The sequence below is a fragment of the Protopterus annectens genome, chromosome 7.part0 (assembly GCF_019279795.1).
Source record: "Protopterus annectens isolate FY-2018-M chromosome 7.part0, PAN1.0, whole genome shotgun sequence".
NCBI classification, from domain to species: Eukaryota; Metazoa; Chordata; order Ceratodontiformes; family Protopteridae; genus Protopterus; species Protopterus annectens.
In genome coordinates, this window is record NC_056739.1 from 33,618,368 (window position 1) to 33,632,181 (window position 13,814).

Consider the following 13,814-nt stretch of genomic DNA (forward strand, 5'->3'; position numbering starts at 1 on the left):
ATACTTGTTGCCTCTTCTGAAAAAGCAAGTGAAACAAGGGTGGGGAGGGGTTGCTTCTATGAGTACTGATGATCACACTAACTGTACTTGTGAATTACTTGTGAATGAGCACCAGTAGAATAAAACAAGCTTAGCAGATATATACAGAGCATAGTAAAGAATAAACTATATTATGTTACATTTGTTGGATAATGGTGGCTTAACTATTAATACAGTATAATTTCTTACATCCTGGCATTCCAAGGATTTCAGTTATGTATAAACACTGTTAGCCCCCCTCACCACCCAGTTAGACCAATTATTTCTGCTTTTGGAAGGAAAACATAACTCCAATGTTTACTGAAAATACAGTGAAGCCTCTTCATTTTATGGCAATGGGTTATTTGAGAGGTTCCTGGGATTTTTTTTTCCCACAACAGATCTGAAAAGTGAACCTTGGTGAACAATGCCTACAAGTAACAGCTGACACACAAGACATATACATCTATTCCTCATGACACAGGCTAAGAATTTATGAGTTAATTGTTTGTACAATACTTTGTTGCCCACTATTGAAATTAATAATTTGTGCATGCACATTTGTGGATCTGATTTACGTACACAACTTTTTATAATTGACAACTATTTTTCATCAGAAAAGTGCTGTTGCTATGGGCAAAGTGGTGACCCTATCTTTTGCTAATATGATACACTCCATGTGGGAGGAAAAAATAACATTCAATTGCTAGTTTAAAGACAATGTAAAACATTATGATCATTTTACCGATAACACTTTTCTTGTATGGTCAGGTTATTTCTTTTAGAATGTTTTATAAAATATGTTAAATCTACTAATGAATTTTTGAATTTTACATTAAATTGGGCAACTGAAGAAAATGCTTTTTTTTTTGTTAAGAAGCATTATCTGGTGTTAAGCAGAACACATTTTAATATTTCCAGGTTTTAGAAAACCTACATACGCAAATACATATTTACGTGCTATCAGTAACCTTTCCCATTTTAAGGATAATATAAAAAAAGTCAAGCAATATGTATTTCCTAAATTACACGACATTATTTTTTAACATGAGATGGAAGCTTTACATAATATGTTTATGAAGAATGGCTACAACAAAATTATGGTTTCTTACACTATTAAGGATGTGCCTTCATTGAAGGTTGGGCGTCGGGCTGGCAACTCGACATCATAAAAAAAAAAAAACAACTGCCAATCATTAGCGGATCAGACTTCCACTGTGGCAACCCCTAACCAGGAAAAGCCGAAAGACAAACAACAAAAACAACACTATTAAGGATGTTAAAAGGTACAGACATCAAATATATATCCCTGTTATAAACACTAAACTGAAAAAAGACAAGGTGACAGAGACAATGGTGATTGGTCTACAGCATTTTCTTTAGTATAAATTGTTGATCGTGATTAAATAATGAAAGCTATTTATAATAATTGAAAAATTATACAGGGACACTGAGTTGTTTCACTTACTAAATGAAAAGCACATATTTATTAACCAGTGAAATGGAAGTCTGAGAGCTATACTAGAAAGATTTAATCAAAGTTAAAAAGAAATGTTTCTTGTTAACAGACAGGTGTGTTCAACTGTGGGTTCTGTCAGCAATGGAGGTTTCTGCAAAACAGCAATAATGTAACAGTTTCTGGTTGCGGTAAGGCCATTGGTGCTAAAAGTGTTTTGTTTGTTTTCAGGGATAGTGTATTTGGCAAGATGCACTTGTGAGTCATTTTATGTCCCAAGGAATTTATGAATACTGTTATGATATAAAGAAAGAAAAATGTGGTCACTTAGTTATACCAACACTATTTCTTTGCAAATATTTCAAATAATTAACTTTTTTAAGTTGGATAGTGTAACTATTGATTCCAAGAGACTGCATCTTAACACAATTCTTGATAAAAATGAACTTAGAATGCCATATTATTAAATTCTGGATCTCGTCCTCATTTGTCAATTAACTACGTTTTAAAGTTGAAGTCTCAAAAAATGACTGAATATGCTTCACTGAATTTTTCGGTTGATTTTATATCACTTGATTGAAGAATAGTAGTATATATTTGAAAATTTCAAAAATGTTCTTTATTCTGAAGAATTCAAAAAATGACGAAAGCACTGTACATCGAGCTTCAGTTGGTTTAATGTTTATTAACTGTATTTATTTCTAAGAGACACCCTACATTTCTCTTCTTGTTTTGGCATGTGTTTCTGTGTTTTTTTAAATTTGCAGTTGAAATGCTTGTAGTGTTTTTAGGGTACTTGTGCTTTTAAATTTCTGGATGCAGCTTTATTCTTATAACACTGACTAAGTCCCAATGTTCAAATGGCTGACAAAGACAAGTTAGCTTACTGCAGATGAATTAACTGATATTTCTAGGGAAACTCTGAGACCCAACCAATGATCTCATAAGTATACATAACCATCTTTCTCTAATGAAGGGTTACAGCAAGCAGTGTCATAGTAAGGGAGGGGCATCAGTACACCCGTACTGGACACCAAGTTGTAGGGGGAACAGAACATGGAAAATGTTTGACAGCTTACAAATTGTCAGTTAAGTGACTATGATCCTGATTGGTTAAAAAACTGTCAGCTTGTAAACTGCCAAACTATACTGTTTGGAAAGGTAGTTAAACTAAATTTACAAAAAGAAAATAGACAGTTTACAAGTTAAGTGATCACAATTGCAATCACTTACAGACCTGAGTGAGCAAATGGGTGCAAATGTCCTTGCTATAGCTCTAACGAGCATCAATAAACAAAGTCTATCCAGTCTTTAGCAAAGCCTTTGACTCTGGCACAACTTAGGCTGACATGAAAGTTGGAGAGGTTGGAGACAGATTAAAGACTGAGGACTCAGATAGCTGCATAGCTGAATGATTGAACATGAAGTTGTTATTAAGGACAATTTCAGGAATATATAAGTGAACAGTGGAGTATCGGGGGGGGGTCTATCCTGGGTTCAGTATTCTTCATTATGTTTATCTTAGAAATATTTGATCAAACAGAGAGCAAGATCAGCCCCTAGGCTAATGATATATAGGTAGAGCAGTGGAGAATAGGGAGGAGTCTAGAAAATGATATGGGAGGATCAGAGCAGAGACATGGATAGTTTAGGATTTATTCAAACAAATTCAAAATGTCACAATTTTGTCACAGCAAACTAGTGGGAAGTATGATCTTGGCAGGACAGAACTGATGCCAGGGATATGGCTGTGATGTTGGGCTTTGCTTTGGGATGGGTATAATACTGGCAATTTTCTATATTTCAGAAACTCACCAGTAAAAGGAGACATTTTGATAAACACTAATGGCACAGCAACAAGAGTGTTTTATTCCCAAAGAAATACTGGAGAAAGTCATCAGTAAAAGGAGACATTTTGATAAACACTAATGGCACAGCAACAAAAGTGTTTTATGCCCAAAGAAATACTGGAGAAAGTCCATCTGATCCTGCCTGTCCATAACCAGGAATTAGTTAAAGCCACTGGTTTCATTTACATGGTGAGGCTTCAGTGGAATGAAAGGCAGTAAAGAGAACTGCTGTCAGTCTGGTATAATTAAACTGCATCTGAACCTAGGTGGAAAGGAATTAACAGGTCTACTTCACCCTGTCGAAGGCCGACAATATCGAAGCTGATATTTTCGGCACCAAAATGTCGAAAGCGAAAGTCATCGCGCATGTAAACAAAAATCTCCGTAGGGGGAGATTTCCATTTACTGCAATGTAGTGTGATCTCAGAGTTGGTATATTTAAGTAGCGGGGGTGTGGGGGTGCAGGGGGGCTTGTCCCTTGCATAGAGCAATTTGTGTTGTGTTTGGGTGTTTTTTTTTTTCTGTGTGTTCAATGTTCAGGGGTTTCAACATTTTCATGTCAATTATTACGCTGTTGACAGTTTGAGTTTTCGACAGCGTAATATAAATGCAAATTAACATATACTTCAGCTTTATGTTTTAGAGCATTATGAGAGGAGCCTGATAGATACCCATGAAAAATCACCTGATCTATTTAAAAGCCCACATAGAATAAAAATGAAAGAGAGAGTGTGTGTGTGTGTGTGTGTGTGTGTGTGTGTGTGTGTGTGTGTGTGTGTGTGTGTGTGTGTGTGTGTGTGTGTGTGCATGAGAGACATTAAAGTTTACAGCTTGTAAAAGTAATATTCTATCTCATTTCCTTTTGTATGATGCAAATGTTTGGTGTTTATCTAATTCTAAACTGGCACCACTGGTTATTTATGTTGCTTCATATTACTGTCCAGGTTCAGACTAGTTGGAAATAATCAACTGACATGCACAGCTACAGGCTGGAAGCCCAAAGTTCCTTACTGTGAGCGTAAGTATGGATTTAAAGTTTTTATGGTTTTATACTTGCAGTCCTTCTCTTAAAATGTACAAAGAAAATGTAGGAATCTAGAGGCCATTACAGTTCTCTGAGTTTTCAGCCTTCAGTCATAGATGTGAATGTTTTTCCAAGCTTGGTGAGTTTAATGTATTTTGCACATTTAAGATATTTAAACTAAAGAAAGCAAGAACAAAAATGCCTTATAACTGTTTTCTTTATGACAAGAATGAACAGGAGCTATTTTTTAAGTATCACACTGTTAGTTTAATTTCTCCAAGTGTTTTTCAGTTTCTAATGCCATGATGGGAATGGACCCCATTACTAACTCAGGGTATGATTAAAGTTCATAAAATTAGTTGTTGCTTCAGTTTTTGATATTAGTCAAGAGTGCTCTTCTCAGCAGCTGCAATGTGCCCAGAATGGCCTCCTTCTAACTTCTAATTTCTCTCTTACTCTGTATATCCTCTCTGGAAACGTTGAGCTTATTGCATAATAGTAACAACACATCATTTCTTTCTTATCCTTAAAAGTTCAGTTTATCTTCTGTAAGCCTATTGCTTTGCTTGTCAATTTTTGTGGTTTTGTGGACTATCACTTCTTCGCTGGGGGAGGGGGGCTCCACCTGACGATGGCCTAACCCTGTGTCTTGAGGATTCTATACTACCTTTTTTTTTCCAGTCTTGGCACCTGTGTGTACACCAGGAGTAGGCACTTATACACACACACACACACACACACACACACACACACACACACACACACACATATATATATATATATATATATATTTATTTATTTTATTTATTTAAATTTGTTGACCGGGAGTGTCCGACTGGACGTAGGTCCATTTTCAGCGGAGGCCCGGGGAGAAAAGCTCCACAGTAAAATAAACAGACAGTAGTTACATTGGATTACATAGCGATTAATAATTTAACATAGCAATTACTTACAACATATTTACAGATGAAGAACATAGTACATCAGTAGACAACTAGAATCTTTATCTGTGAAGTACATAACAGATATTAACAAATGTTACAATGAGAAGTTCCTGCTGTATAATAAGTACTAGGCTTATGAGCATCTGAGCTTGCTATCATCAAGGTAGTTAGTAGAGGTGAAAGAAAGGTAGTAGTTGGATGGGGTGGATGATATTAGAGTGGGAGTTGCAAGGGCATAGCCAGCATGTTTTTAGGTGCGCTTTTAGTAAAGTTTTGAAGTGGGTGCATGATGGTACGGAGGTAATTGTGGGTGGGAGTGAGTTCCATAATTTGGCTATGGTGCAAGAGAATAGTGCTTCATCAGCAGAGTTATTGGCTTTAGTGATCTGCAAGTGATTTTTGTTGCTGGATCTTAGTGGTCTGGTGGTGCGATAGGGTTGGAGTAGATTCTGGAGGGATGGGACATTTAGTGGATGGTTTACTAGTTTGTGGGTGAGTGAGAGTTGATACCACTGAAGGAGGTGAGGGAGTTCAAGCCAGCCCAGTTCAGCAATTGAGAGACAGTGGTGACTATGGTAGGATGCCCCTGTGGCGAATTTGGCGATTTTGTTGTAGCAGGTCTCTAGCTTGTTTAGATCACATTGCCTTAGGTTGGTATATATTGGAGAGGCATAAAGTAGGGTAGAGATAAGGTGGAAATTTGCTATTGAAATCTTTGCTGCTTTGGTGAGAAATTGCTTATTTCTGTATAATGCTCCTAGTTTTTTTGTGGACTTTTTTTATGGTCATGGATATGTGAATGTCAAATTTTAGTTTATTGTCTATTTCCACTCCTAGCAATTTTGTGTGTTCAGTTGGGTATATAGTGGTGTTGTCTTTTGCTGTGATGTTAAAGTGAGAGTTGTTTTGAGTATGTTTGGTGGGTTGGAAGATGAGTAGTTCAGTTTTGTTTGGGTTGAGTATTAATTGGGCATCGGATAACCATGTTTCAACAGAGGAAAAGGCTTCCTGTGTGACTTTTTGCAGTTTTGGTAGGGACTGGGCTGAGCAGATGATGGTCGAGTTATCTGCGTATTGTATGACTGTGCCATGTTTGGTGGCAGAGGCTAGATTATTGGTGCAAACAGAGAAGAGTAGGGGTCCAAGGATGGATCCCTGGGGAACCCCTATGGAGACAGGTAGTTGGGGAGATATGTCATTCTGCCATACAATGGATTGTTGGCGGTCAGACAGGTAACTCTGAAACCAGTTGGTGACTGATTGTGAGAAGGATAGGTTATTGAGGACAGAGATAAGTTGTTTGTGTGGGACCATGTCAAATGCTTTAGATAGGTCTAGGAAAGTAGCAGAGGAGAGATAGCCATTGTTTTTGTGCTGAAGGATGGTGTTAGTCAAGGAGAGTAAGGCAGTGGTGGTGCTATGGTTTGGTCAGAAACCATGCTGAGTACTGGAAAGGAGGTTGTTAGTAAGTAGGGTTGCCACCTTTCTACTGTGCCATTTCCTGACAAACAAGCCCCGCCCCATGCACAACCAAGCCACACCCATTCCCTTTAATAGTCACACCCCTTTACTCTAGCACCCTTCAGCACAAGTCTTTAATATCACATACAGTTACCAATAAGTAGAAAAATGTGCGAGTCAAAAGTAAATTAAAAAAAAGCTTTATTTAGCAATACTTCATTCAAAGGTTCACTGCATACAACAGTACATCACACACAAGCATGGGAAAACTAAGCCCAAGTCTAATATCACAGGTAGTACTAAAATGGAAATACAATTACTTAGATATTAAAAACACCAGTTCATTCAAAGCAGTACATTAAGGGTACACCACACACAATAGTAAAAGAAAAGCAACTGTTTAAAGTATCTTCACAGTTTTGCTAGAAATCATTGCTTATACTTGAAGTTATATTTGGCATTTGATCTAGCAGCCTCAAGTAATGGCTGGTTATTTCTCACAAATGAATAAAATTGCGAACAACTCATGTTAAAGTTTAGCTTGACCTGCAACTCTGCCTTCACAAGTGACACAAGCATTCTATTTCTTATATCAGTCCACGCATTCCCCATAAGTGAAAAAACCCTTTCCACAAAGCTATTGCTGGGGGGGGGGGGGGGGGGTGTTGAAAGAACAAACTGCACCAGTCTGTAAAGTGGCTTGCATTCTGGAGCTTTACTAAAAAAAGTCACCCAGCGATCACTTACAGATGCTTCTGTCATCTGTAACAGGGCTGGCAATGCAGCAGTTAAAGTACAGTAGTCTGAGTAAAGTGCTTCAATGTCCACATCCAATTTGAAGAGGTCTGTAACTGTACGCAGTTCTGGCCAAGTTACAGGATGTTGGAGGCTGAGGACCTGCATAGCTTTAAATGGACTATTATCATAGTCAAACCACTTCTGTAGGTAACAAAGTGCTTTACTGTAAAAATCACAGAAGGTCCTACAGACCTGCTGTGCGACAGCTGGAGTAAAGTGCTGTATGGCAGATGAAACTTTAGCACCAAAGAACTGGTCATCTAGCCTTCTCTGCAATTCATCTTTTAGACTTTTCATCATGGTGTACAACTCTGGAGCAGAGAGAGTGTTACTTTCAAGTTTTGCTATAGACTTGTGGAATACCTGCAGGATGTAGTGCATGAAATGTATGTAGCACTCTGCCTCCGAGACATCCCCACTGATGCCATCCTCATCGGCCTCCACAAATTTCCAGATAAGGGGGTGACAGTCCTCAGGCCCTTGACTAATAAGATAACTTTTAATAGCAGGCCAACATTCTACCAGCCTTGCCACAGCTGGGAACAAAGACAGCCACCTTGTTACAACATGCTGCATTATTTCCTTAAAGTCCTGGTCTAGGAAAGAATAGAAGCCTTTCAACAGTGCCATTTTTTTAGCAGATGCTGAAAACTCACTATGTACTTTCAAAACCAGTCTCCACATCAAACTTTGCAAGGGACTTGCTTGCATGCTTGGCACAGTTATGTATTACATGGCATAAACAGTTTGCTGCAATGATGTGAGGCACCTCAGATTTCAAACTTTTAAAAACAGACCTGTGCTTTCCATAATTGACTGAGGCATTGTCTGCAGCATAGCTAGCAATGTTTTGTACTTTGAGTCCTTTATGCACAATGATGTCCTTTATTCTAGTAAAGATACATTCAGAACTTTCATTATGATCCTCATAGAAATCAAGGAGTTTCTGTTTTCTGCCATGGGTGTGAGTAAAGTACTGAATAGCTAAAGGGAACATTTTTCTGTTCCCTTTATTGGATGCATCTGATCCCACTGAGAAATAGGAATTGCCAAGTTCCTGCAGAAGGAGCTCCTCTGAATGAGGTGCAAGTACATTCATGACAATACTCTCAGATTTTGTCTTCCCACAGGTGAATTTCGAAGCCAAAGTAGAATCAGGGAAGACTGTCGGTGCCAGCTTACATCCACAATCTATGGATACATATGAGTGACCATGTTTCACTCCATGATAGACTGCTGTCACTTCAGCTGCAGTGACTTTGGAAGCTTCACTGGTTACACTACGTGGCTGAATAAACTTGGTCATTACGAGGTTCTGCCTCTGGAGCTGAAGGCTTTGCTGATGTTTGTCTGACTTCTGATGGCTTTTCAATGCCTTTTCCCCATCCCATTTTACAGTGAAAATTGTTCCACGGGATGTGCACTTTGCCATGGCATCTGCATTTGGAACAGGTCGCACCCATGAGTAGCTTTGCTCCCACACCTTATTATAACTGCAAAAAAACCTCTTAGGAGACACGCTTTCAGCCTCTTCTTGATGAACCATTGACCTTTTCCTGAACATGATTCGTGCAGGATCCTTGCTCAACAACACTACAATAAACCAAAACAGCTATTAATAGAAAATCAAAACACTTGTGACCAACACCAGTGCCTGGTGGGGCCTGTGTCAGTCAGTAGCCACTAGCCAGAGTTCACATTCACATGTGAATCTCCAGACTCTCACACCCTAGTAATACCAAGTTGGTATAAGGAAAAAAACATGAGAGACTCCACATGAAAAATTACAGTGAAGGTAAAGCAATGAAAGACAGAAGCAACTCCTGTCTGAGGGACTTTCTGCAGCTGTTACACATGAACCTGGTGTGACAGCAGAATATGCACAGAAGGCATTCAACTGTGTGTAAAACACATGGGTCAGACACTACAGCAAAGCACCAAATTAAGACCCTCTACTTTTATGTAGAATCCAGTGCAAAAGTTATCCAGGTGAGTCTGAACACAGCAAGAAAGTTCAGGCATACTGTGGACCGACAAGATAAAGATGAAATACATGGCAGCTCAGCAATCATACCCTCTGGCTACAACTGTAATAACTTGCATAAAGACAAACCAGACATAGTGTGGGCCGACACAATGATAAACATGAAATATGTAACTCAGCAATCATAATACCTTCTGGCTGCAACAGTAATAACTTGCATAACGATAAGAGACCATATGGGCAGACATGATAAAGACGAATTCCATAGCCCCACAGTATTCCAGATGCAACACCCCATATTAAGTGCAATTTCTCTTAAAAGCACAGAGACCAGTCAACTTGGGGCTGGTTTCTCCCCTTTTCCACTCCAGATCCCCACCACCGCCTCCCACTGGCACAGTTAGAGTTGAGCATAGTGGCCAGGTGAAGACCTCCAGCACCCTATTTATCTAACAGTGCTTTGGGCCCCTGCTCAAGCAGTTGAGACACACTTGAGGTCTGATTTATATAAACACGGGAAAGGCTGGCACAAGTTTACTAACTATGCCCCCCTTTTCCCCAGACTACAACATAATCATTACCAGCTACTCCTTATAAGCAACTTTAAGGCCCTAACAAAGTGTGTTCAGTCTTACTGTGCAATAGTAATAAACATTGCTAGTTTGACCAATGCCAAGGTAGAGTGGCCCAGTGTCACTAAATAAATATTTAAGTAGTCTCAAAACTTAAATATCTACACAACAAAACGTTAGAAAATATCCAGTGTATATTCACTGTAACAAGCTCAAAACCACATGAAATATTTCACATTGACAGTCCCAAAGAAAAGCAACTACATTAAGCCTTGCTATATACCCAAGACACCTAGAAAGAAAAACAGGTCAAGGTAAACATCACGGTGATGATAGACTAGAAAAGACAGTTCTACAGTCCAAGCATCCTATACAAATCATGTAGTCATATATTCACTGTAACATCAAACGAACTAAGCCTTGGTATAGACGGTATACCCTAGAAAACACAGATAAAGGTAAACAGTGCTGATGACAAGCTAGACAAAAAGCTACATTTAAGCCTCACTATAATACGAAGACTGTACACCCTAGACATAGACACCCTAGGAAGAAACACAGGTCAAGGTAAACATCACAGTGATGACAGACTAGAAAAGACAGTTCTACAGTCCAAGCATCTTATACAAATCATGTAGTCATTATATAGTCACTCTAACCAAGTCCAAAACCAGATGAAATATTTAAAACATTGCAGTAAAAACAGCCTTGGTATACCCTAGAAAATGCAGATCAAGGTAACCATAGCAGTGATGACTAGAGAAATGATAGTTCTACAATCATAGCTCTACAATCATAGCAAGAACCCTATATAACTCCGTCAGTATACATTCACTATCAAAGTGCACCCACATGAAAAATAATAAATCAAAGTGCACCCACATAAAAAATAATAAATCAATGCACACCCACATGAAAAATAATAAATCAAAGTGCACCCACATGAAAAATAATAAATCAAAGTGCACCCACATGAAAAATAGTTACACTAACTGCAGTTAAAAACAGCCAAACAAACCCTTCCTATATATATCTGCAGACAGTATCCTAGAAACTACAGATAAAGAATAAGGTAGATGTGGTGATTACAAACTAGAAATTGTTCTAGTTAATAATCACCACATGTTGAACATCTAGATACAGTTACACACATCTTGTCACCATCAATGAATGAGATAGTGCCAGCACAGCTAGTGAATTAATATAAATTTAATATTTAAAAAATTCACTAGTAGCTGTGCTGGCAGTATTTCATTCCCCTTGCCACACTAATCTTTGAAAATCTACCTTAATTCCAAAGAATTCATCCATTAAAAAAAATTTCACTTACCTCCAGAAAAAGCAGCAGCAGGGCTCCTTAAACAAGCTCTCAGCCAGAGCAGAACAGGCAGCTAACAAAGGGCCAGTAAGCAGCAGGCAGGCAGGGAACACAACACCACCCAGTAGGCCAGTCCACAGCACTTCTCCAGGGCAAGACTCCAGCAAGCAAGGCAAGCAGCAGGGCTAGGGCAATCCTTCCAGGCCCCAGGCAGCAGCAGCAAATGAAACCAGCACACCACACCAGGCAATCCACCGAAGACGTCCCGAACAACTAGTAAACAGCCGAACCAGCAAGAAATTTCAGACCTTAAGTACCGACCTTTTAGAGTAGAGACAGTAAAAGGTAAAAGTATAGCTGGAGCACCGCTTTTTATCCCCTAATTTTCACGGGCTTTGCGGGGATTTGACTTGCAAATCTAAGTGTTGATTGGCTGCTTGCTGCATGAGCCTCTTCTGCAGCAAGCAGCCAATCAACTGAGAGTCCGAGACGGCAATGTCATTTTTTTTTTGTTGTCGTACAGACGCGCTGACGTTGTACAACTCGTTATTATTATTTCCAGACTCCCAGAGCGAGAACCGGAGAACTGGAGTGCCCTATTGATTTCCGGGCACTCCGGAAAAAAAACGGAGGGGTGGCAACGCTATTAGTAAGGAGGTAGTCTGAGACCTGAGTGTATGCATCTCTCTAGTATTTTGGAGAGTGGAGAGAGAATAGCTATGGGGCAGTAATTGGTTAGTTCTGTGGAGGGTCCGCCTTTGTGAAGGGGAATTATATGTGATACTTTCCAGAGTGTGGGAACGTAACTTTCTGACAGAGATCGGCTAATCAAGATGGATACTGGGTAGGCCAGAGCATCAGCTGCGATTTGTAGGTATTCACTTGGGAGGTTGTCTGCTGCTAATTTGGTGGGTTTAAGTTTAGTTAAGAGTTTTTTTATGTTGGAGGTAGGTACAGGAGAAAAAGAGAAGGCAGTGGGGAGATTACTAGTTGAAGGTGTGGGTTGGAGGGGAGGGGGTTGTGTTGTTTAGCTAGTGATAGTATGGTTTGGGTGAAGTGTGTATTGAATGAGGTAGCAATATTTTCTGAGGAGTGAGGGATGTTAGGAGGAGGGGTACTGACTTTACCTGGGTGGAGGATGGAAGACCAGAATTGTTTGGGGCTGTGTTGTGAGGAGTCTAGGGCAGACTGGTAGTATTGGAATCTGTCCTGTTTTATTAGATTTTTGACTCTATTGCGCAGTTCTAGGAATTTCTGTCTAGCTGAGGGGGTTTTGGTTTTGCGCCAGTGCTCCCAGGCTTTATCCCTGTTTTTCATTTCTGACTTGGTGGTTTTCTGTAGCCATGGGGAGGGTTGTGCTTTGGTTCTGGAAAATCTTATGGGGGCATGGTAATTAAGGATGTTCAGGAAGGTAGTATTAAAAAATTCAACTGCATCATCTAGACTGAGATATATAGATATATATGGTTTACTATCAAAAATGTGGAAAATCTAAATAATTTTTCACCTTTTGATTGACACGGCTTGCCAAAATTGGTAATAAAAGAAACTTATAAAAATCCAAACGAACCAAAAAAAGCAGCAAATGACTGTGTACCCAAGAGAAAACGCTGCTCAAAAAGTTAACAGTCCAACAGTTTAATAACTCAAATTCCACACGAAGCACAAAAAGTCACCACATAAATCCACAACAGGAATGGTTGAGCGCTTTCATCTGCTAACTACAGATTTCATCAGAACCATGAATAACTCAAAACAAATCCTTATAAAGCAGCTTAGGCGCCAAAATTGATTGATTAATTAGCTAAGATGCAAGGCTTAACAACACACTAAATGAGACATTTGTTGGTAAAAAATGTTAACTATACAATTTAGAACAATTTTAAACAATTTTAAACAATTTTAAACAGCTAAGAGGTGCAAAATGCATTCATAAAATACATGTAGACTATGGTAACAGTGTTAACAGGTAACAGCAGATGAAAGCGCTCAACCATTCCTGTTGTGGATTTATGTGGTGACTTTTTGTGCTTCGTGTGGAATTTGAGTTATTAAACTGTTGGACTGTTAAAATTGGTAATAACAAATTACCAAAATATTGGAAATGGTAACACGGAATCGACATTTAAACACCAGAAGTTCCAGTGTCGAAAGTCAGTGTTACTAGTAATGTTTCTGCAGGGGGGGGCAATCCCCCCTGCACCCTACACCCCCTGCATATTATATATTCTAACTTAGAGATCACACTACAGTGAGAAAAGGGTACATTTCCCGATCCCCACTGTAGTGGGATCTGTTATCAGAATGTCGATTCCACATTAGCAAATGAGCACTACCATTCGCTAATGTGGAGTTGAACATTTTCAGGATTGGCATTATGAAAGCTTGA

The 13,814-nt window shown here is 39.1% G+C and overlaps 1 protein-coding gene across 1 annotated transcript in view; it reads left to right on the forward strand.

Annotated features, from left to right (window-relative positions):
- LOC122806222 (complement receptor type 1-like) overlaps window positions 1-13,814 on the forward strand; it is a 424,151-nt gene that overhangs the window by 162,710 nt on the left and 247,627 nt on the right. The window contains exon 5 of the mRNA XM_044076465.1: window positions 4,269-4,342. Within this exon, the coding sequence (XP_043932400.1) occupies window positions 4,269-4,342 (74 nt within the window). The remainder of the gene's footprint in view (window positions 1-4,268; window positions 4,343-13,814) is intronic.